Consider the following 22,198-nt stretch of genomic DNA (forward strand, 5'->3'; position numbering starts at 1 on the left):
GCTCTTTCCCCTCTTTCATGCTGAACCTCTTTGTGAGGCCTGAGAAGCCAGGTTGCTTGTGTGAGGAGCACTTGAGGGCTTGCCATTGCCATGGAAGCCAGTCAAGATCACAAGACTCTTATAAAACATTTTCAGGCTTTTGTTTTATCCAGCAGTCACATGCCATCTTGAATTTAGGCTTACTCAGTAGAAGGAAAGTTACGTACACTGGGCTTTTGTGTAGATTCAAGTACTGCGCCTTTAGACTTAGAGTTGTTGAACTGCATGTTTCTGGCTGCAGGTAAAGTCAGAAGTAGAGGTTGGAAGTATGTTTCTGGTTTGTCACAGCTATAACCAGCTGAAGATGGAGGCTCTATGTCTCAGAGTCAAGTTTATCCAGTTCTCGGAAAGCAGCAGGCATGAGGGCTGTTGGCACCCTAAGTGGGGCTCTTGGCCAAACCTGAAGAGCCTGGAGGAGACTTGGTCTCAGTTGGTTCTTCAAGTGTGACTGACTGGTTTGGATCTCTCCTGACTTCCTGTTCATTGTTTAGAGCGAGATTTCTAGTCCATTTTTTTCCTAATTTGAAACTTTGTATGTTTTTCTTATGGCAATTAGAGAAAATTAAATATCCTGGATTGTGAGTTCTCCAAGGATTGAATAGGAGGTTATATATGAAATAGGTATAAATATCATTCAGTCTTCAGCAACGTTCTTGGGCATTGCAGCTTGCAGCTAAATGATATATATTGAAGCCACTTGTATCGTAGCATAATAGATACAAACAAGAGTTAAGTTTCTAAGGCATATTTCTGGTTACAAATAGCATCATCAAGCTTCTAAATAATGACCAGAAGTGCTTATGATTTGCATTTGTTTGCTGATTCATTGCCTACCTACTTGTTTCAATTTCAAATCTATGGGTAGCTAGATCCTGTCCCGGAAAAACTGGGCACATAACAGACATCAAACCATGACAGGATGCTTTTCCATGCTGGGTAAGCTTTCTCTCTCTCTCTCTCTCTCTCTCTCTCTCTCTCTCTCTCTCTCTCTCTCTCTCTCTCTCTCTCTCTCTCTCTCTCTCTCTCTCTCTTCCCTGCTCTCTCTTCCCTGCTCTCTCACTCTCACCCCTCTCTCTGTCTGTCCTCATACTCATACTAACACACACATATTTACATGCTCACATACACACAAACACATAGACTTGGACAGTTTAGACGCACATACATTTTCATACGCTCACATACATACAGATATACTCACAGACACTCACAAGCATAGACTGAACAAGTTAGACATACTCATATGCACAGTCAAACATCCAGAGAAACTGACAGTTTGGACACACAGTGATCGTAACATGCACATGTTTGGGAAACAGCCTGTGTGCCTAGGGGAACCCGTTCCGAGAGAAAATGCAGGCTTCATATAGACAGCGGCCTCAGTCATGAACTTTATTCTCTAACCAGATGACGTTATCTGTTGAATTAAATAATTGACGATGGGGCTGGATGGCGGTGGATCGCGATGGATTTCTCTCTGCCATCCCAGGCCACGTGGCTCCGCAACCCCATCCAGCCGGCGGGTCCCAGGCCCAGGTGAAAGGCGAAATCACTCACTCACAGGCAGGCTTCAGAAAGCATTAACTTTATTCATGCCCTAATCACCACATGTGTGTGGCCTACTCATAACCTTTTAAGCACTAGTTATTCTTGGCCCTGCATCTTAAACTCCTTTCAGCCATCTTCCCTTTGGGCTCCATGCTGGTCAAAAACCAGAACACAAAGACCCAAAAGCCAGAGCGCCCAGCAGCGCAGAAAGGGCCTGAATTCCCTCGGTCCAAGGCTTATCTAACTTTTCCAAGACCCCTCCCAGGAATGGACGGGGTCTTGCAGGTAAGGTTACGCCTACTGTCTGGTTCCCAAGACCCCTCCCAGAAATGGGTGGGTCTCAGGTAGCTACACCTAGATCCAGGGTCTCAGATAGGTACACTACAGTTATCCAAGGGCCTGCTGGATTGATCTCTCCATGTGTAGCCCGGGGCATGGACCTTGAGGCTGCTGGTTCTCCCTTGGGATTTATGACCTAGCAAGTGAATAAATGAAGCGGAATCTCAGCTCACAGGCAGGGTAACACTAAAACATTGTAATCTGGCAGAAAAGAGCCGGCACATGCACCTTCACTTGGAACGTCCTTTTCTGAAGAACAGCGAACAGAAAAGCTTGGGTTTGAAGAAGTGTGTTGTTTGAGCCGTGCTCTTGGATGTGGTTAAGAGGCCTGGGGCAGCTCAAAGAACCATGGCTGACACCTGACACAGAGGCAGGAAGGAGCAAACTTGGAGGGTTGACTCCCACACGCGTACCTGCTGCTGCTTAGATGAAATAACAGGCTGAACTTCCCAGAAAGGCAGCTTTCTGTTTGGTGTGCATGGGGGTTGGGGAGTGGGTCAGGTGAGCAGCTCCTCCTTATAGGAACAGCACCTTGCTTCGAAACAGGCCGGTCTTTGTTTGCTGTCACCTGCGGGGTCCCTGAGTGTCATCCTCCAGATGCTCTTCTCCCTGCGCAGGCACCCAGGCAATGAGACTGCAATATAGCAATGCTGCTATAGTGCCTTTAAGAAACCCCACGAGTGGCTGGAGAAATAGCACCGTGGTAAGGTGTTTGCCTTGTTTGCGGCCGACCTAGGACGGACTTGGGTTTGATTCCTGACATCCCATGTGGTCCCCCGAGTCTGCCGGAAGGGATTTCTGAGCCCAGAGGCAGGAGTAACCCCTGAGCGCTGCTGGGTGTGGCCCCCAAACCAAAAACCAAAAAAGAAAAAAAAAAAAGAAGAAAGAACGAAACCCCATGAGCTCAGTGAAGAGCCATCACTGTTTTGGGGTATACCTGGCTTTTCTCCAAACTCCTAGCTCTGTATTCAGGGACCACTCTTAGCAGGTTAGGGGAACTATATGGGATACTGGAGATTGAACCTGTGTTGGATAATTTGAGGCCAGAGTGGTGATGTAAGGAATAAGGTGTTTGCCTTGCATGCGCTGACCTAGGACAGACCGTGGTTTGATCCTCCAGCGTCCCATAAGGTCCTCCAAGCCAGGAGCGATTTCTGAGCGTATAGCCAGGAGTAACCCCTGAGCGTCACTGGGTGTGGCCCTCCCAAAAAAATGATAATAAGAACCATCTTGACCATAACTCATTATGACCACTATGGGTGCCACTCTGTCCTATCCGCCCATGAACACTCAGGACAAATTCTCCTGGACAGAATGAGATTAAGGTCTCAAGCCTTAATCTCTGCATCATGGGATGTGCGCAAGGTGACTCCTTGACATGGACCTCAGGTGAAACCTTCCCATGCTCCAGGCCTTGTAGATGTAAATCTTCATGATTTCTTCCTTCCCTCTAGGATCTCTTTTGGTTTTATCTTTTGTTACTAGTGCTTCTGAGGGCAGGGTGGGTCAGACAAAAAGATTCTTTCCTGTCTGCTTTGGTCCTCCAGAGAAATGATGATTAGAAAAAGAGGCTGTGTTGGAGAGGTTTATCCAGAACCCACAGTGACCCCCGAGGCCCAGATCCCCAGTAGTTAAATCTGTGAGGGCAATAGTGCAGCCTGCAGAAGGGCGCAGCCAGGGTAGGGTAGGCTTCATACAACATCAGTGCCTTCATGTTTTCTGCCCCAGCCCACTCCTAGCTCACTCAAAGCTGAACTATGGACATTTTTACCATGAAATGTTTTACCCTGGAGGCAGAGGACAAGTTGGTTTTGTGTGCGGTGTTAATAAATCTTGGAAAAATCCATCCTCCCTTCTTCATTGATGCAACCAATTTGTTTCTTGGAGTTTTTCCTCTTATTACAAAAGGAATGTGAGAAAATATACATAGCCAAAAGCTACACCCTTTGAACACTCAATCAGCAACAGCTTTACTTGGGAACTAAATTCCAGGGAGCCTGCCAGATTGGGGAGGGGGGTGCATCTCTCCCACTGCCTGCTGTTTTCCCTCTCCTTGTTCTTCTTTGGTCTCGGAGGTGAGGAAATCTCAATCTCCTGAATCAGCTGTGGACCTTCATGGAATTTTGGCTTGGAGGGAGGAGAGCTGGCTGGTTGGTGGGAAAGTCAGTCGTGGGTCAGGACTCGCCCTAGGACAATTGCCTACATCTGATCATGCCAGTAGAGCAGCAGAATTAGGTGGCCTGTCACCCCATGAACAAGTCCCTCTTCCTTAATTGTGACCTTTATTTTCTCTTTGCCTGACAGATATGCATTCCCAGGATGTAGGGGAATTGGTTTTGTTGGGTTAGAGGGTCCTAGTCCCAGATGTTTTTCCCATTGTGGGGTTGGGTGTGTGCTGGGTTTGTGGTGGGACAGCATATGGCACTGTCATGGAGGAATGTGGGATGTGGGTTTTGGTGCTAAATGTGGATCTAGCACCTTGGAACAAGAGATTTTTTCCCCCTCTAAGCCCAACTTTTTCCTCCTGGAAAAGAGAGGACTTGAAGAATTCATTCTCTTTTGTGATTCAGTTGTGGAAATGCATGAAAACCCAAAACACAGAAAACCCATGAAGTTGTTTTTTTTTTATGAGCCGCTCTTCTTTCATGATTTGATTTCTCTGTCATTCTTGAGGGGATGCTAGAGGTTTAGAGGACACTGTTGAAGATGCCCTCTAAATCCACAGGAGCCAAAGAGACTTGGAAGCATGAAAGTGTGGGAGTCGGTTGAGACAGCACATTGAGTGTGAGAGTGCTCAAAGGCATGCTGGGTGTTCTCTGTCATTCCAGGGCAGTATGCAGGTGCTGGTCACTTATGGAGGCGATCCCATCCCCAGAAGTCCATTCACCGTGGGTGTTGCTGCTCCACTGGATCTGAGCAAGATAAAAATTAATGGAATGGAAAACAGTAAGTGTGTGGGGGGCGGGGAGGTGGGTCATTGAGGACCGCTAGCTGTGACTGCCATGTTGCCCCTTCTAGAGATCATTGTAGAGAAGCAAACCTGTACCCTAATTGGTGCCATGTGGGTGTAGCCAGGAACACTGCCCTGCAAGGGGATGGTGTGGTTCCTGCGTTTCAGGGAATTGGCTTGTATGCTCAACTGTCGGCCTTCCTATGGATTTGGTGGTATGGGTAGTTGGTACAGTAGGAACTCTCCAGAAAGCTATATGCCTGGATTCCTTTAGTTAGGAAAACATACCACTGCAATGCCAGCAGCTCCTCAGGACAGAATGCAGAAATCCAACTCCAATGCAGCCCCCTACCTCATTCTTTTATTATTATATATTAACAAGACCTTTTATTAACAGATCTTGTTAATATATTCATTTTTTTTTAATTGGGACCTTCCAAGTGGTCCTCAGAAGACATGGGTCCTCATCATCCTGATAGTTCTTGACCAGCTGGGCCTGCAATTTAATGCTCCTATGTAAGAACTTGGGGGCTCAGGGTTCCCTGAGATGCCGGGGGTGGGAGGGCTTGTTCCAGGGTCACATGAGGCTCTGCATGCCTTTTGTTTCACTTTCGGTTGTTTCTCCAGGTCTTGGCAGGGTTATCAGGCAACCCCTCTACTAATCTGAAACCCAGATGTATTGATCCAAAACCTGAATTTTGATTGAGGCTCCCTCCCAGAATAGGGTATCTAAAGTACAGGAGATTTTTAGTCTCCTAAGGAACAGCCAGTTCCAAACATAGAAATGTCACTGTCTGGTCACTTTTTATGTCCACTGACCGCTCCAGACCAGGAAATGCTCAGTGCCAGTGAGGAAAAGACCTGGGACTCAGGGCTCCAGATCTCTGTGCTGTGTTTCCACTATATTCATCTGGGCAGGTCCTTTACTGCTGTCAGGATTTCCCTGGATGTGCCCTATGCTCACAGGGCCTTTGTTTTGGTTCAAAGTCACTCCCTGAATTCGTCAAAATAGAGTACATGAGTTTTATGTGGCCCTGCCACAGAAGTGAGTCAGTTCTCAGGAACTGCTTCCATATCAGCTGTGGGGTATTTTCCGTTTTGGAGGTGCCATAAGATGGAATTGGCAGCCAAGACTCTGTAAATAAAACGTTAACTTAATATTTTGATGTAAAGCTTTACTTCCAAAAGTAAGGAAATGACAGTGGACAGTGTGATATTATATTTTACTTGGCAGCAAATTGTGACATCAAGAAAATTTAAATTGGAGGGATAGGGGAGAATACAGTAGGTAAGGTGCATGCCTTGCATACAAATAACCCAGGTTGGACTCTTAACATTACCCAGAGTTAGAAGTAAGGCCTAAAAACAGTTCAGTGTTGCCCAAAAACAAAAACAGAAGGGAAAAAGAAAAAAGAAAATACAAATAAAATTGGGTTCTCACTTTGGAGTCTGATGGATATGTAGTCCTAGATGTGTTGATCAATTTTTCCCTCAGTTTCTCAGTGGTTAAAGATACTGGTTGCTAATAAATTCTCCACAGTGTTCAGGTCAGATGTTAAAGAAATACAGGCTACACGTGTGACATGCAGAATACAATTGGTAAATGATAGCTGCCTATATCAGCATCATGAATCAAAAAAACATTTTAATCGATTGTTATTGAGGCTATTACTCTCGCCATCTTGGTTCTTGTGTTCAACCCGCATAACAACCCACTCTACCCCCGAACTTTTGATTATCTGCTCTCAGTTGTTCTTGCTGCTGAGAAGGCCGACAGCCTCAGGTTGGCTTGTTTTCCAGGAGTTGAAGTCGGAAAGGATCAAGAGTTCACCATCGACACCAAGGGAGCAGGAGGCCAAGGGAAGCTGGACGTGACCATCTTGAGCCCCTCGAGGAAGGTGGTGCCATGCCTGGTATCGCCTGTTACCGGCCGAGAGAGCAGCATGGCCAAGTTCATTCCTCGGGAGGAGGGCATCTATGCTGTGGACGTGACCTATGATGGAAACCCAGTGCCTGGGAGTCCCTTCACGGTGGACGCCTCTCTACCACCAGATCCCACAAAGGTCAGCTTCATTTGGATCCTGTTAGTTGTTCAGTACAGCCACATGCAGCGTCTGGCATGGATGCTTGGATAATTGTTTTGTGCTGGAAGTCACTCTTAGTGGTGGCAGGTGATCTCACTTAGAAGTGAGTGTGCAGGGCCGGAGAGATAGCATAGAGGGAAGGCATTTGCCTTTCATGCAGGAGGTCATCGGTTCGAATCCCGGCGCCCCATATGGTCCCCTGTGCCTGCCAGGAGCAATTTCTGAGCCTGGAGCCAGAAATAACCCCTGAGCACTGCCGGGTGTGACCCAAAAACCGCAAAAAAAAAAAAAAAGAAGTGAGTGTGCAGAGACCCCGAGTATCGGGGTCCAGCCTATGGCTTCTGTCCCTCTCTGGCCTTGAGACTGAGGTAGAGATGCCTTGTGTCTGGGTACTTTCCTCATCACTAAAATAGTGGGACCCACTTGAAAGTGAATTTATGAGGGGAAAGGGAGATAGTGACTGAAGGACTCAGCCTCAGTCCAGCATGCTGAGTGAACTCAAATGGTAAAGTATAAAGCAGAATAAAAATGCACTGTTGGGGCCAGAGAGATAGCATGGAGGTAAGGCGTTTGCCTTTCGTACAGAAGATCATTGGTTCAAATCTCGGCATCCCATATGGTCCTCCGAGCCTTCCAGGAGTAACCCCTGAGCACTGCCGGGTGTGACCCAAAAACCAAAAACCAAAAACCAAAAAAAAAAGCACTGTTCTTGGACTGGGTGGGTGAGTGGTGGGGTGGAGAATGGCTCAAAGAGCTAGAGGTGTGCATGCTTTGCACTTGGTCCCCCAAGCACCAGAAGTAGCCCCTGAACCCACCCTACATGTGGTTCAAAAAACAAAACCCAAACCCTTCACCCCCTCAAAAACAAAACAAAATAAAAAAATCATTGTTCTTGGGCCAAGGCAGTAGCTCCAGTGGTGGGCTACTGCCATACGTGTGCAAGGCCTTTTGTCAGACCCCTGGCAATGCATGGTGAGTGCAGCTAGGTGTGACCCTGGTGGACTTGAGCATCAAACTATCAGGCCCTTGTCCCCAGGCCAAACAGAGCAGGGAACTCAAGCCTTCTATACTTGAGGTCTGCTGCACTCTTCTTGGCCTTTCATTATGCTTTTTTTGGTTTTGGGGCCACACCTGGTGACGCTCAGGGGTTCCTCCTGGCTATGTGCTCAGAAATTGCTCCTGGCTTGGGGGACCATATGAGATGCCACTATGGCGCCCTTTCATCATGCTTTATCTATTTACACCATCAACTGCAGTATGGTGCTCACTCACTGCTGCTGAGGGCATTGCTCAAGTGAGGTCTCAGGAAGAAGGACCACTCGACTGAGATGTGGCTCAGTCGTGGCAGGCCTGAGCCTTGAAAATGTTGCTGGTGCGCTGCCCTCCTGGGTAAAGTTTGACTTCAACTCTCCCTTCAGGTGAAGGCCCATGGTCCTGGCCTGGCAGGCGGGCTGGTGGGCAAGCCTGCTGAGTTCACCATCGACACCAAAGGGGCTGGGACCGGAGGATTGGGCTTAACTGTGGAAGGTCCCTGCGAAGCCAAGATCGAGTGCTCTGACAACGGCGATGGCACCTGCTCAGTCTCCTATCTCCCCACCAAACCCGGCGAGTACTTCGTCAACATCCTCTTCGAAGAGGTCCACATTCCTGGTTCCCCCTTTAAGGCGGACATCGAGATGCCCTTCGACCCCTCGAAAGTGGTGGCCTCAGGGCCAGGTCTGGAGCACGGCAAAGTGGGAGAAGCCGGGATGCTGAGCGTAGACTGCTCCGAGGCAGGGCCCGGGGTCCTGGGCCTGGAAGCTGTCTCCGACTCGGGGGCCAAAGCTGAGGTCCGGATTGAGAACAACCAGGATGGCACTTACGCGGTGACCTACGTGCCACTGACCGCGGGCATGTACACGCTCACCATGAAGTACGGTGGGGAGCTCGTGCCACACTTCCCTGCCCGGGTCAAGGTGGACCCCGCCGTGGACACCAGCAGAGTCAAAGTCTTTGGACCAGGAATCGAAGGGAAAGGTGGGTTGCGTGAGAAATGAGTAAGGGAGGCTGGAAGTTAAGAAGGGACTTAGGGGTCGCTAGACATGGCATACTCAGATCCCTGGGGGATGTGGCAGGAGAGGAGAAAGTGCCTCACCTGCGCCCATGGTGTCAGGGTGTGGTAAGAGAGGGGTGTAGTGTTAAGGGGTGAGTATGCAGCATTTCATTTCTGCTCTCTGACCCTTCCCTCTCATTCTGGTTTTCCACGGGCATCTAGGCCAGCACAGTTAGCAGATTTTCTGACACAGCCACGAATTTTAATCTTGTTGTAGAAACTCAAACAGTTTCATTTGTGAGCACTGAATTCAAGGTTTAGAATGTCACACTCCTAATACCACATTTGTTGCAGAGGTCTTTGTTGGCCCTTTGGATCATTTTATTTATTTATTTTGTTTTTTTGGGAAGGGGATACACCAGCAGCGCGCAGGGGTTACTCCTGACTCTGAGCTCAGAAAGCACTCCTGGCAGGGCACGGGGAAACACTGAATGCAGAGGAATCAAACCCAGCTGCAAGAAGGCAAGGTCCTAGCATCCTACCCACTGAACCTGCCCTCTATTGCATGGTCCCCTTTGGTCTATTTTATATTATTATTATTATGGTTTTTGGGCCACACCCGGCAGTGCTCAGGGGTTACTCCTGGCACTGCACTCAAAAATCACTCCTGGCAGTCTTGGGGGACCATATGGGATGCCGGGAATGGAACCTGGGTCTGGGTCTGTCTTGGGTCAGCCACGTGTAAGGCAAATGCTCTACCACTGTGCTATTGCTCTGGCCCCCTTTGCTCCATTTTAGAACTTTTTCTTTGGTCCCAATACTGATCTATGGCTATGCTGCTACTTGGCTGAATCTTCCTAGAAAGAGACCTTTTTTTTTGGGAAGGGACCTTTTTTGGGGTGTTCAGATGATGGGTATTAATACTTTTTGCTTGAAGAGTCAAAGAAGATGTCAACTACCACTGAAGTTAGTCTTAAATCTTCTCAAAAGCCAAGACCCTTGGTTCTGGATTTTGCCCTCTTTGGGATCTGAGGCGGTGAGTTCTCTCCTGATCTGTTTGCTTGTCCTACAGATGTATTCCGTGAAGCCACCACCGACTTCACAATTGACTCGAGGCCTCTCACAAAGGTTGGAGGCAATCACATCAAGGCCCACATTGCCAATCCTTCAGGCGCCTCCACCGAATGCTTCATCAAGGACAATGCCAATGGGACCTATCAGGTGGAATACACACCCTTTGAGAAAGGTGAGTTACCTTTTTGGGAGGGGCCTTCAGTCAGGGACGTTGCTGGACCATTTGCTCCCCGTATTTGATGCGACTCCTGTCCATGTATATCTACATATAGGAAAATTTCATGACTTTATCTCTACTGACAGCTGCATAGTATTCCATTGTGCATATGTACCACAGTTTCCCTACCCATTCATCTGTTGAAGGGCATCTTGGTTGTTTCCAGAGTCTGGCTAGTGTAAATAGTGTTGCAATGAATGTAGGTGTTCTAGAGACCTAAAAGTTTTTATTCGGAAGAACTAGACCACAGCCTGGGTGGTATTTAACTACCTGACTTAGTAGGACCTGTTGCTAAGTAGCAGGGAAATGTGAAATCTCCCTTAAGACACATTAGCAGTGAGCCTGGTGCCTAGTTTGCTGGCCCCCATAGGTGAGACTGGGTCAGTGTTTAGGCCTCCTCCTGTTCTGAACATTTTGAGAGAGAGTGCCTTGCATGTAGTTTATTTATGCAAATTTGTTGTTGTTGTTGGGCTACCCCTGGTTTGATTCCTGAGTGCCCCTGGGACACCAGGACTGCATCAGAGTACTAGGTCGGGTGAGGCATGTGAAGCTGTGGATCAAACCCAGGGCCCCACAGATAAAAAGCAAAGGCGTTTTAAGGAACTTTCATTGATTTTCTAAATATAATGTATTATAAACATTTTGGGTAAGTAATGAAAGCATAAAGAGAATTAAAGTCTCTTTTGCACCATTACTTGGACATATAGTCTTGTAACTATTCGGATATATTTTTATTTCTTTTTGTAGATTCGTACCTCCTGCATGGGTTTTTCCATGTCTTTTGAGAAGTGAACAGAAGGTGTTTCCCAAATCAAAGTAGTATATTTAAGATAATGGATTTCATATAGGCTTGGTGATGTTTTCTTGGGCTGCCGATGAACACAGATAGATGGTTTATGTTTCCCTTTGGGTCATATGCCAATGTCACCATTTCTTTAACCTAATTTGTTCAAGTAACATACTATGGATTGGGAGATAGTTTAGGGTCTCGGGTACCTGTTTAGCATGTGCCCAATCTGGGTTCACTCCCTGGATTCCAAACATTATTGGGTGACCCTGAAGGCTCCTGAGCACTTTTGAGGTAACCGAGCTAATCCCTGGAGCCCAGGACCCAAACATTATGGCACCTTCATTGAGACACAAACCCAGGTGGCTGAGACTTGCTGGTGGAGACTTGGGGCCTTCTGAGTATGCCTGAGAGTCCCCCTCTTCCCAAATAATGACATGTAGACAGCATGCTAAATAAAACACTGGACTAGTCTGTCTTTTACCTTGTCTAGGTGACTTCTATTTAATAGGTACAAATACATTTTCTATTTTCAACAGGCCTCCATGTGGTAGAGGTGACATATGATGATGTCCCCATCCCAAACAGTCCCTTCAAGGTGGCTGTGACCGAAGGCTGCCAGCCCTCTCGGGTTCAAGCCCAAGGACCAGGATTAAAAGAAGCCTTTACCAACAAGCCCAATAGCTTTACCGTGATTACCAGGTAAACAAGGCCCTGCCATCGTGTTTTGTCTTTAAACAGAGTGGCCCTCAGTAGTTTGACACCTTAGAAAAGTTCTATGAATGTTTCCTGCAGACATGACATTGTCACCCAGCCTTTGAGAGTTTTGCTGTTCTCATTGGGGGTTGTGGGGCACGCTTGTAGGTGCTCTATGTCTGATTCTGGGGTGCCTGGGTATCATATGGAGCCGGGGATCAAAACCAGGACTTCTGTGCAAAGTCTGTGCTCCAGCCCTTTGAGATCTCTGTCTGGCCCTTAGAGATATTCTGAAGAGATGTGTTAGTAAGGCATTGTATAGCTTATGTTAGAGAGAAAAACTAAGTACACCTAAGAAGTAACAGGAAGTGTAGCCAGAGATTAGCAGGTAGGGAGCTTGACTTGCAGCTAGTCAACTTGGGGTTCAATCCATGCCGTCCCATATGGATCCTGAACACTGTCAGGATGATTCCTGAGCAATATCTTTGCACCACTGAGTGTGGCCAAAACAAACAAACAAATAGAAAGTAACAGGAAGTACTTAATGATCATAAAACTAGTCAGAAAACCAGAAACAGGAGGAATTTTTCTTAATTTGATAATGTAGAGATTTATAGTCAATCTAACCTTAAGTGAAACATTAGAAATATTCCTATTTAAATAGATCAGAAGTTATACAACTGACTTGTAGTCTTAACCAGTGCACTTAGATAAAATAAATATTTGAAGGATAAGCATTGAGAAGGATGGATTAAAGCTTCTATCAATCCTATAGGTAGTAAAGAAACTCTGTATGTGAGAAGATGAATTGTTGAATAAATAAGTATTTTATAAGGGATGTCAAGTGAATTTTGGGCTCAAATATGTCTCAGTGGTAGAGCACATGCCTTCCATCTAGGAAATCTCTTGGTTTTTATCCCTGTACTACCATCAAAAAAATAGTTCATCAACTAATTATAGAAATAAATTGACAAATCGAATCACTTGAATTATTTTGCTTTCTTTTCTATTATTTCTAGAGGGGCAGGAATCGGTGGCCTTGGCATAACTGTTGAGGGACCCTCGGAGTCGAAGATAAACTGCAGAGACAATAAGGATGGCAGCTGCAGTGCCGAATACATCCCTTTTGCCCCAGGAGATTATGACGTTAATATCACATATGGGGGAGCCCACATTCCTGGTAAGATATCTCTGGGAAAGGAACATCGGGGATAATTGATTTGCATGGAATCAGGTTTGATTTTGGTTGTCAATTCTGAGGAAGAAAAGAATCTGATATTTACAGTAGCAGTGACTGGGAGATTGACTGGACAGGGTTAGAGGACCTAGTTCATCGTTGCAGAGAAAGCTGATGCTTCATGAAGTTGAAAACTGATTTTGTGCTTGGTTCTTAGAGATGGGCCTTTTTATTTTTCAGGTTTTTTCCATTGATGTTGCTAATAACTGATAGAGACACATAAAATTACTCTATTTACTGTGTTTTCTTTTTAATAATATGAAACCAGTGGTAGGGCATTTGCCTTGCATGCAGCCAACCATGGACGAACCTAGGTTTGATTCCCGACATCCCATATGGTCCCCTGAGCCTGCCAGGAGTGATTTCTGAAGGCAGAGTCAGGAGTAACCCCTGAGTGCTACCGGGTATGACCCCAAAACAACAACAACAAAAAATAACATGGAAAACCAATTTTCCGAAAGTGCTTCCCTACACTAACACCCATCCTTTCTCTTCCATGGATTACAAAGCATTGGTATTCAACTCAACTACTCACGTTCATTTAGAACAGTTGGTTTCTCTTAAACTTGTCTTGGTAGCTTATTTGATACTGAAATTTCTGTAATCACTAGTTAGGGAGAATTCATGTGGCTAGGTAGTCAAAGTTTCTGTTCCCAGGAGCTTATTGCCAAGCAGTTTATGTGACTGAAACGGTGACAACTGCCACCAATACAAGAGCAGGGCTTAATAACAGAATCTAGAGCTGTGGCATATTGTGGAGTGGGGGTAGTTCTGCCTTTTGTGGGATAAAAATACAGAAAGTGTAGAAGCATGTCTCCGATGAAGGTGACTTAGAGGCACCAGGCAGGCAGCAGTAGGGACGACGAGCATGTGTCTCCTGGATGTTGAGGGAGGAAGCCATTTTGAGTTCATTGGAAAAATCTGAGGGTGCTTTATCTTGGAATCTCCCTGGCACAAGGGATGAGAATTTGAGGGCCTATGGCTGACCTCTGAACTTGAGACTAATGCACTTTGAGCCTCTTTAGAAAGAGGCCTCTCTGGAGCTTTCCTCTCAGATGCTGAGAATGTTGTTCATACAGCAGATGCTGTTGCCTCCATGAACCAAATACCAGTTTCTCCCGAACCCCAGAACTTTCTCAGGCCAAGTCATTTTGTAAAACATTGGATTGGCCATCTTACTCTGGCTTTGAGCTAAGGTAACACCATGAGGTATTGCTATGAAGCACTTAGCAACTATCCAGCTTCTGATTGCTTTCGTGGCAATTCGCCCTGGTTAAATATTAGCCCAGTTCCCCCTGGCAAGTACCTGTACTTGCCTGTACATAGTAGGTCTATGGTTTCTTATCTCACTCTTTTTTTTTTTTTTTGGTTTTTGGGCCACACCCGGTGAAGCTCGGGGGTTACTCTTGGCTGTGTGCTCAGAAATTGCTCCTGGCTTAGGGGACCATATGGGACGCCGGGGGATCAAACCGTGGCCTATCCTAGGCTAGCATATTCAAGGCAGACGCCTTATCGCTTGTGCCACCACTCCAGCCCCCCATCTCATTCTGAATGGAACGCCAATTTCCTTTGGTAGCTGTGTGGTCTATTGGTGGCTACTGAGATCACTGGTTTTCTGGTGTGAATGTCCAGAAGAGGGCTTGATTCTGTCTGTCCAGGCACAGAATGGCATGGCAAAGAAAATAGTATCGGCCATCTTAGACCAAAGGGACTTGCTGTTCTTAGCTGTCCTCATGCTAAGTTCAAATGCTTTCTTTGCTTCTTTTTTTAAAAAATAAATGTGATGTTTTCTTGGATTTCTTCACTTTATTTTTATTTTATTTTTTGGAGGGGCTTTTTGGGTTACACCGACAGTGCTCAGAGGTCACAGTGCTCTGGGCTCAGAAATCGCTCCTGGCCGGCTCCGGGGACCACATGGATGCCAGGGCTTGAACCCAGATCCATCCCAGGTCATTCACAGCAAGGCAAATGCCCCACCGCTGTGCTATCACTCTGGCCCCTCAAATGCTTTCTTAGGTGGTTCTGTTTCAGAGATTTATCTCTCTTGCCTCATCTGTTTGCACTCATTTCCTCTATGTCTGTAAAATAGTTTGTTGTATCTTAAAGCCCGTTGTGGAAAATGGTGCTTATTTTTCACAAGGGTCAGTGACTGACCTCATGTAACTGAAATATAAGAGGAGGGTGCCGAAACTGTCTGCCCACTGTGGCCGGAGGGGCCCGTTTAGAAATGGTCTCGGCAGTCGGAGATTGGTGCTGAAGACTTGGAGGCCCTCACTTCTGGGGAGGACTCTTTGGACTCCGTGCATGTCCTGGCTCAGCCCTTCTTTCTGTGTTTAGTGCTTCTTTCAAAATTCTCAGTCTTTTCCATTTTTACATGCTTTGACAGCCTTTAAAGCCAAAGAGGGGCCTCCAGGGTCACCTATAGGGTCCACTAAGCAGATAGACCACAGCTTACACTCAGGGAGATGGCAAGGCATCTTCCAGCACCCGAGGAAGGAAGAAAACCTTGTGTGCTTGAATAGTACTGCTCTGTTGGTGAGAGAAGGTTTCTGGTGTGAGAGGAGGTTGTAAGTGGACTCTGAGGCCTGTGCACACTCTGCTGTCCTCTTCCCTTCATCCTCTCACACTCAGTTTTGGCTTTTCCCTCACCTCTGGCTCTCGAAGCTTGCTGGCCCTGCTGGAAACACTCTGTGTTACCCTGGGAATTCCTTTTTTTTTTTGGTTTTTGGTTTTTGGGCCACACCCGGCAGTGCTCAGTGGTTACTCCTGGCTGTCTGCTCAGAAATAGCTCCTGGCAGACACGGGGGACCATATGGGACACCGGGATTCGAACCAACCACCTTTGGTCCTGGATCGGCTGCTTGCAAGGCAAACGCCACTGAGCTATCTTTCTGGGCCCTACCCTGGGGATTCTGCTCACCCTTCTTAGAAGGGAGAGATGTCACTGGACTGACTGCTTTCTCTGGTAACCCAAAGACCAGATTCCTTACCTTCTGATTGTACCACTCACACCTTATATGTGCCACAATGTTTTCTACTTACAAGGAGACTGTGCTTTTCAATTTACAATGCCTTGTGCTTCTGCATTGTGGGTTCGTGCAGGACAGTGAACTATAGTAAATTCATGAGTGCCTGGCCAGCAGGTCAGCAGAGCTGAATAAAGCCCATATGATCAAGGAACCCGGGGGGATGGTGGGGTTCTGGGGGTACACAGGACAGATTTCTGTGTTAGATAGGCTATGCTCACAATCCTGTGATCTCTTTTCTAGGTAGTCCATTCAGGGTTCCTGTGAAGGATGTTGTGGACCCCAGCAAAGTCAAGATTACTGGTCCTGGAGTGGGCTCAGGTGTTCGAGCCCGTGTCCCACAGTCCTTCACTGTGGACAGCAGCAAAGCCGGCCTGGCTCCGCTGGAAGTAAGGGTCCTGGGCCCACGATGTGAGTATGCCAGTGGCCCTACCCAGCATCCCTGCCGATGGCCCAAAGCTGGCCTTTGGCTTTTTTTCTTTCCCTTTCCTTTCCTATCTAACTCCTTTTTCTCTTCTTCTTTCCTTCCTTCTCTCCTTTCTTCCTTCTCTCCTCCCTTCCTTTCTCCTTCCCTGCCTCCCTCCCTTCCTCCATCCATCTCTTCCTTACTTTTTTCCTTTGTTCCTTCATTCCTCCCTCCCTCCCACCTCTCCCTTCGTCTTCCCTCCCCCCCTTCCTTTCTATCTTTTTTGGTTCACACCCAAAGGTATAGAGTTTACTCATGATGTTGTGCTCAGGAGTCATTCCTGATAGTATTCAAGGAGCCATATGCAGTACCAGGGATCGAACCCAGGTTGGGCCCGTGCAAAGCAACCACTTTATCTGCTGTATAATGTTTCTGGCCCCCTTTTGTTTCATTTTTTATTTTTATTTTTGGTGAAGGGTAGTGCATAGAGTATCATCTAATCATTGATTAAAGCATCCATGGACTACTTTGGTGATAACTTGAACCCAGCTATGATGAGAAGACAGTTTAAGCCTGGGCTGAGGTACAATGTTGGATCACCAGGGCCACACCCTGGTTCAAGGTCATCAGTGCCAGCCACTAAGCTCATGTGCCAGACATGTGCCAGACATGTACTATAGCCCTTTGAACTATCTCCTAGTCCACAGCCCTTGCTTTTGAGTTTGGTCATAAATTAAAATCAAGTTTCTTAAATTGCTTTATTACTTCATATTCTAGCTAAATAATATAGATTACTGCTTTAAAAGTAAGCAGGAAGTCTGTCATTTGTATGTTGCTATAAATGTAATCAATATGGCCCTGAATATCTTTTAAGTTATATTCTTTTAAAAGTTACCAGATGGAGGTTCCCGCCCCCCTCAAAAAAAAAAAAAAAGTTACCAGATGAAGTAGTGTTTGGACTCTCACGTATAATATTGTTGCCACTGCATTGTTATGTGTTTTAACAAAATTCATGAGGTGCGGGGTGATCTGCCCTTGGGCGAGTGGTAGATTTGGAGGTAATAACTCTCTTGGTGTTCACACTGCAAGAGATTTTCTGGAAGTGATACATGCCTCCTGTGGCACATGGCTTTGTCGTTGCCCCGCCTTTCTAAAGAGCAAGCATTGCTTGGAAAATGGGTTTTGTTGGTAATTTTACTGGCTTATTGGCAGCCTAGCGTCGGGGTTTGGTAAACCCAATTGCTTTGATCATTTGGGACAAACCCTGATATGCACTGAAAGGTACTTTTTAGGTCAATGGCCACATTTCAGCTGACCCTCAAATTGTTCCATTCCTTGCATATAATTTCTTAAATGGCCTAAAATTTTCCCCCAGTGATGTCTTCATGACTTCCCACCAGTGGTATATGAGGGCTTTTTTCTTTGAAGAAAAATTTTCCTTAATGAGGTCCAACAGGTTATTCTCTTTGAAGTTCAGAAGTCCTGTGGGGAAAATGAAGTCACGGGGCCAAAATCCAGTTCTACTAAAGTTACTGACTTCAGAGGTTTTGTGTGTGTGTGTGTGTGTGTGTGTGTGTGTGTGTGTGTGTGTGTGTGTGTGTGTGTGTGTGTGTGTGTGTATGTGTGTGTAAGAGAGAGAGAGTATGGTGTGTGTGTGTGTGTGTGTGTGTGTGTGTGTGTGTGTAAAAGAGAGTGTCTTTACTTGGATGTTTACCTCCATTTGGAAGACTCTTAAATGACCTCTTTTAATTCTAGCTGATGAGACGGATTCCCAGTCATGGCGCACTCCCTTGAAAACCATTTCAGAATTCTTTAAAGGCGACCCTAAGGGTGACCCTATGGAGACAGGTTTGCACTTCCCTTTGGCTGTGGCTCTAACTCGTGTAACCTAAATGCCTCGCTGGCCTCACCTTTCAGATTGTCTTTTGCCTCTCTCATCTGCTTTGTCTAATGAGTATGCTTTGCTTCGATTAACTTGCTCTGGAATTGATTCACCCTTGGTCCTCATCATCAGAACGGGGACTTGACATCTGCTAGTCCACTGCATGCCCTAATTACATTTTAACACAATCCTTAACCGTCCCCCACAAGCTTCACAACCCAAGTCCTCTCACCCGAAAACTGGGTATCCTCATCTGCCCTGCACCTTCATCCAACCTACCGACGCCTTAGTGGTCTTTGCTCAAAGGGAGCCACAAGTCTTGACTGGCCAGCTCATTGGTTCATTTTTGCTGTTCACAGTTCTGGACGCTTTCTCAGCTGTAGAGTAAAATTGCCACATCTCAAGCATGCCTAACCAGCTTGAAAAGGATCTAGCATGTCTGTAACACGTATCTTTGCCAGTCACCCTCCAGCAACAAGTGCGGGCAGTCTCCTTAATTATACTCAAGGGATGACAGAGTGTATTTTAGCCAACAACAATAACAAAAAAAACCAAAGGTGTCTCTTGAGGTCATTTCTGCAACCATGAATTGGGGAATCCTGTCTCTTGAAATTTCTTAGGCCCCTGATTATGGCCTGCTTGCCTTTGTGTTACTCATCAGTGGAAACCAATAGTCTTGGGAAAGAATGTGATCTTATTTTATATTCCGTCCAGAATGGCATGAATGGACAGGTAGTTCCTCAGATCTTTTCTCTCTATCACCAGGCCTAGTGGAACCAGTGAATGTGGTGGACAATGGAGATGGCACACACACAGTGACCTATACTCCATCCCAGGAGGGGCCTTACATGGTTTCAGTTAAATATGCAGATGAAGAGATTCCTCGAAGGTAAATTCCTCATACTTGGGAAGGGTTGGAACCCCTTCCAACGAGTCACAGGCCTATCCCTGAGTAGCACTACTCTTTTGACTCACTCATCCATTTACTTTTTATTCTGCCTATCATCCGTCAGCCCTTCCACCCACCCACCCATCCATTCACAATCTACCATCATTCATCTTTCTATTCATCTTCCTTTTACCCACCCTTCTACCCATCCACTTATCTGCCACCCATGCATCACAGTCCTTCCATTCATCTGATCAGCAGTAATTATTGAGAAACCTATGTTCTACAGAGATATAAAATTATTAGCCTTGATATTTGTGACTTTTGGTACCCACCCTTTATTGCTTTCAGCTGTCCTATTTAAAACCAAGCTATAATCAAAGGATTCGGGAATATTTAATGGAATAAGGAATGCACAAATGGCTCAGAGTCTAATTGCTTGAGACTATGTCAGTAACTTTCTTATTATTGAAAAAGTTTTTACTTCTTCACTTGAAAATTTGATTGGTGGTATCATTCCCAAAGATGATAGATAAAACCTTATTCATCTTTATAGTAATACCAAAAACAAAGGGTATGTAAATGTTTTCCTTCTCAGAATAGACTCTGCAGCTTTTTTTAAAATCATACTTAATATTTCATCATTGGGGGCCGGGCGGTGGCGCTAAAGGTAAGGTGCCTGCCTTGCCTGCGCTAACCTTGGACGGACCGCGGTTCGATCCCCCGGTGTCCCATATGGTCCCCCAAGCCAGGAGCAACTTCTGAGCACATAGCCAGGAGTAACCCCTGAGCGTTACTGGGTGTGGCCCAAAAACCAAAAAAAAAAAAAATATTTCATCATTTTTACTCCTACTCCTAATAACACAAATTGTATATAAAATAGAAAGTAAAGTAATAAAATAAAATATTAAGACTAAAGGACAAATGTTCTCAATCCATTTTGATTAGCCATCGTCTTGGCATAACCAACGTGGGTTTTATGTATTTAACCCCATATTTTCCAAACAACTTTGGTAACTAGTTTGCATTCCAAGATATGCACAGAGAGAAAGCATGTGTGTATATGATAGTTAATCTCTTTCCTGGACTTTGAAATTACTGCCTTATCCTGCAGTGGATTTAGAAATCCCCTATTTCAATCCCAATCCCTTGTGTACTAGCAATCTGAGACAGCTGCGCTGACAGGAATTCAGACTAACCAGGAACGTGTGTGTCTGTCAAGTCCCTTTAAGGTCAAGGTCCTTCCCACATATGATGCCAGTAAAGTGACCGCCAGTGGCCCTGGGCTAAGTTCCTACGGGGTTCCTGCCAGTTTGCCGGTGGAGTTTGCCATTGATGCCAGAGATGCTGGTGAAGGCCTGCTTGCTGTTCAGATCACGGTAACTGGAACTTATTTTCTACAGTCAAACTTCATTAATAAACCTGATTTCCTGGCCAGAGAGAAGAAAGTAGAACTTTAATAAATATCAGCTCAATTTCTGATATGATACAAATGCTTGTCACTTCCCACCCCCAAGTCAGTAACTCCATGGAACATGGAACCCTTGGTCCTAGGATCATGTTTTGTGAATTCCTTATGTTTTGCTCTCTATTGTGTTTATTCCTATTTTCTATTTTAAGTAGAAATTTAAAATTCCTATTTTAAATGTTTAAGATTAGTGATTGAATCTGTTAGGAGTCTGTTTGGCTGCTTACTACAGCAGTCTTGAAAAGTACTGTGACTTATCACATGGAACATTTTTCTCTTGGAGACAAGGAGCCTGGATGCTCTGTGGCTTCTTAGGGAAGCAAGTTCTTCATCTCGGTTCCTCTCTCTTAGCATTTGGTTTTAGTCTATAAGGTCTTCTCATGGAGCATGAAACAGCTGGTGCCCTGGTCTTCTGAACCAGAGGACCAGAGGGAAGAAGAAAGGCCAAAGGGATGCCTTCCAATGAATAACTCACTGATGAAACCCTTCTGATTTCCGCAGAGGATTTCCACTCTCTTCTTATTTGCCATAAGTTTATTACGAGTCATGTGGCCATGCTAAAAAGCAGAGTGTCATATTCTGGGAGCAAATGCAACTCACTAAGAGTTGCAATCCTGATGCCAACGAGAAGAGAGCAGCTTGAAATTTGGGATAGATGAGCAGGAACCTCTACTCTTTTGCCCCCGAACATGTCAGTGGATTGAGAACTAAAACAATATTTATTTACTTAACAGAAAAAATAGCAAAAATTCACCTTGCCAGGGCTGGAGAGAGTACAGTGGTAAGGCGTTTGCCTTGCATGCAGCCAACCCAGGATGGACCCAGTTCAATTCCTGGCATCCCATATGGTCCCCTGAACCTGCCAGGAGTGATTTCTGAGTGCAGAGCCAGAGTAACCCCTGAGAATCTCTGGGTGTGGCCCAAAAACCAATCAATGATTCAATAAATAAGCTGCTAAAAAAAAAAGGAAAGAAAAAATTCACCTTGTCTTTTATGGTGCTAAAAGGATCTGACCATTTCTTCTCTGCTCTACGTACTGAGATTATATAAATCCTGTAATACTGGCAGTAGAGCTGATATGTTCACATTTTCTAGGAATGGTTTCTGTATATTGATGACAACATCCTAAATAACTTATGTCTGATCTCTAGGACCAAGAGGGAAAGCCTAAAAGAGCCGTTGTCCGTGACAATAAAGATGGCACATATGCTGTCACTTACATCCCCGACAAGACTGGACGCTATATGATTGGGGTCACCTATGGGGGAGATGACATCCCTCTCTCCCCCTACCGCATCCGGGCCACACAGACGGGCGATGCCAGCAAGTGTCTGGCTACAGGTGAGTGTAGATCAAAGTGAGAAGCATGTGCTGGTGCTGGCCCTTTGTGTGTGATCCAGGTAAAAATCCCAACCATCCTGTATTTTCACCAGTCAGAGATGGAAGATCTTCAGACTGTTTCACAAGGTTATTGCAAAAGTTAGATGAGGTCAAGTATCAGAAGTGCTTAGCAGGGTGGTGGAC

The 22,198-nt window shown here is 45.8% G+C and overlaps 1 protein-coding gene across 3 annotated transcripts in view; it reads left to right on the forward strand.

Annotated features, from left to right (window-relative positions):
* Positions 1–22,198, forward strand: part of FLNB (filamin B) — a 158,347-nt gene that overhangs the window by 95,734 nt on the left and 40,415 nt on the right. For 2 of the 3 annotated variants that reach the window (XM_049776151.1, XM_049776152.1), the window contains exons 19-28: positions 4,755–4,872; positions 6,677–6,939; positions 8,379–8,976; positions 10,065–10,238; positions 11,610–11,772; positions 12,786–12,946; positions 16,273–16,440; positions 19,083–19,206; positions 20,429–20,585; positions 21,826–22,015. In XM_049776151.1, coding sequence (XP_049632108.1) covers positions 4,755–4,872; positions 6,677–6,939; positions 8,379–8,976; positions 10,065–10,238; positions 11,610–11,772; positions 12,786–12,946; positions 16,273–16,440; positions 19,083–19,206; positions 20,429–20,585; positions 21,826–22,015 — 2,116 coding nt within the window. Of the gene's footprint in view, positions 1–4,754; positions 4,873–6,676; positions 6,940–8,378; positions 8,977–10,064; positions 10,239–11,609; positions 11,773–12,785; positions 12,947–16,272; positions 16,441–18,190; positions 18,284–19,082; positions 19,207–20,428; positions 20,586–21,825; positions 22,016–22,198 lie in introns of all 3 variants that reach the window. The other variant, XM_049776150.1, reaches the window with a different exon arrangement.

The sequence above is a fragment of the Suncus etruscus genome, chromosome 7 (assembly GCF_024139225.1).
Source record: "Suncus etruscus isolate mSunEtr1 chromosome 7, mSunEtr1.pri.cur, whole genome shotgun sequence".
Classification (NCBI taxonomy): domain Eukaryota; kingdom Metazoa; phylum Chordata; class Mammalia; order Eulipotyphla; family Soricidae; genus Suncus; species Suncus etruscus.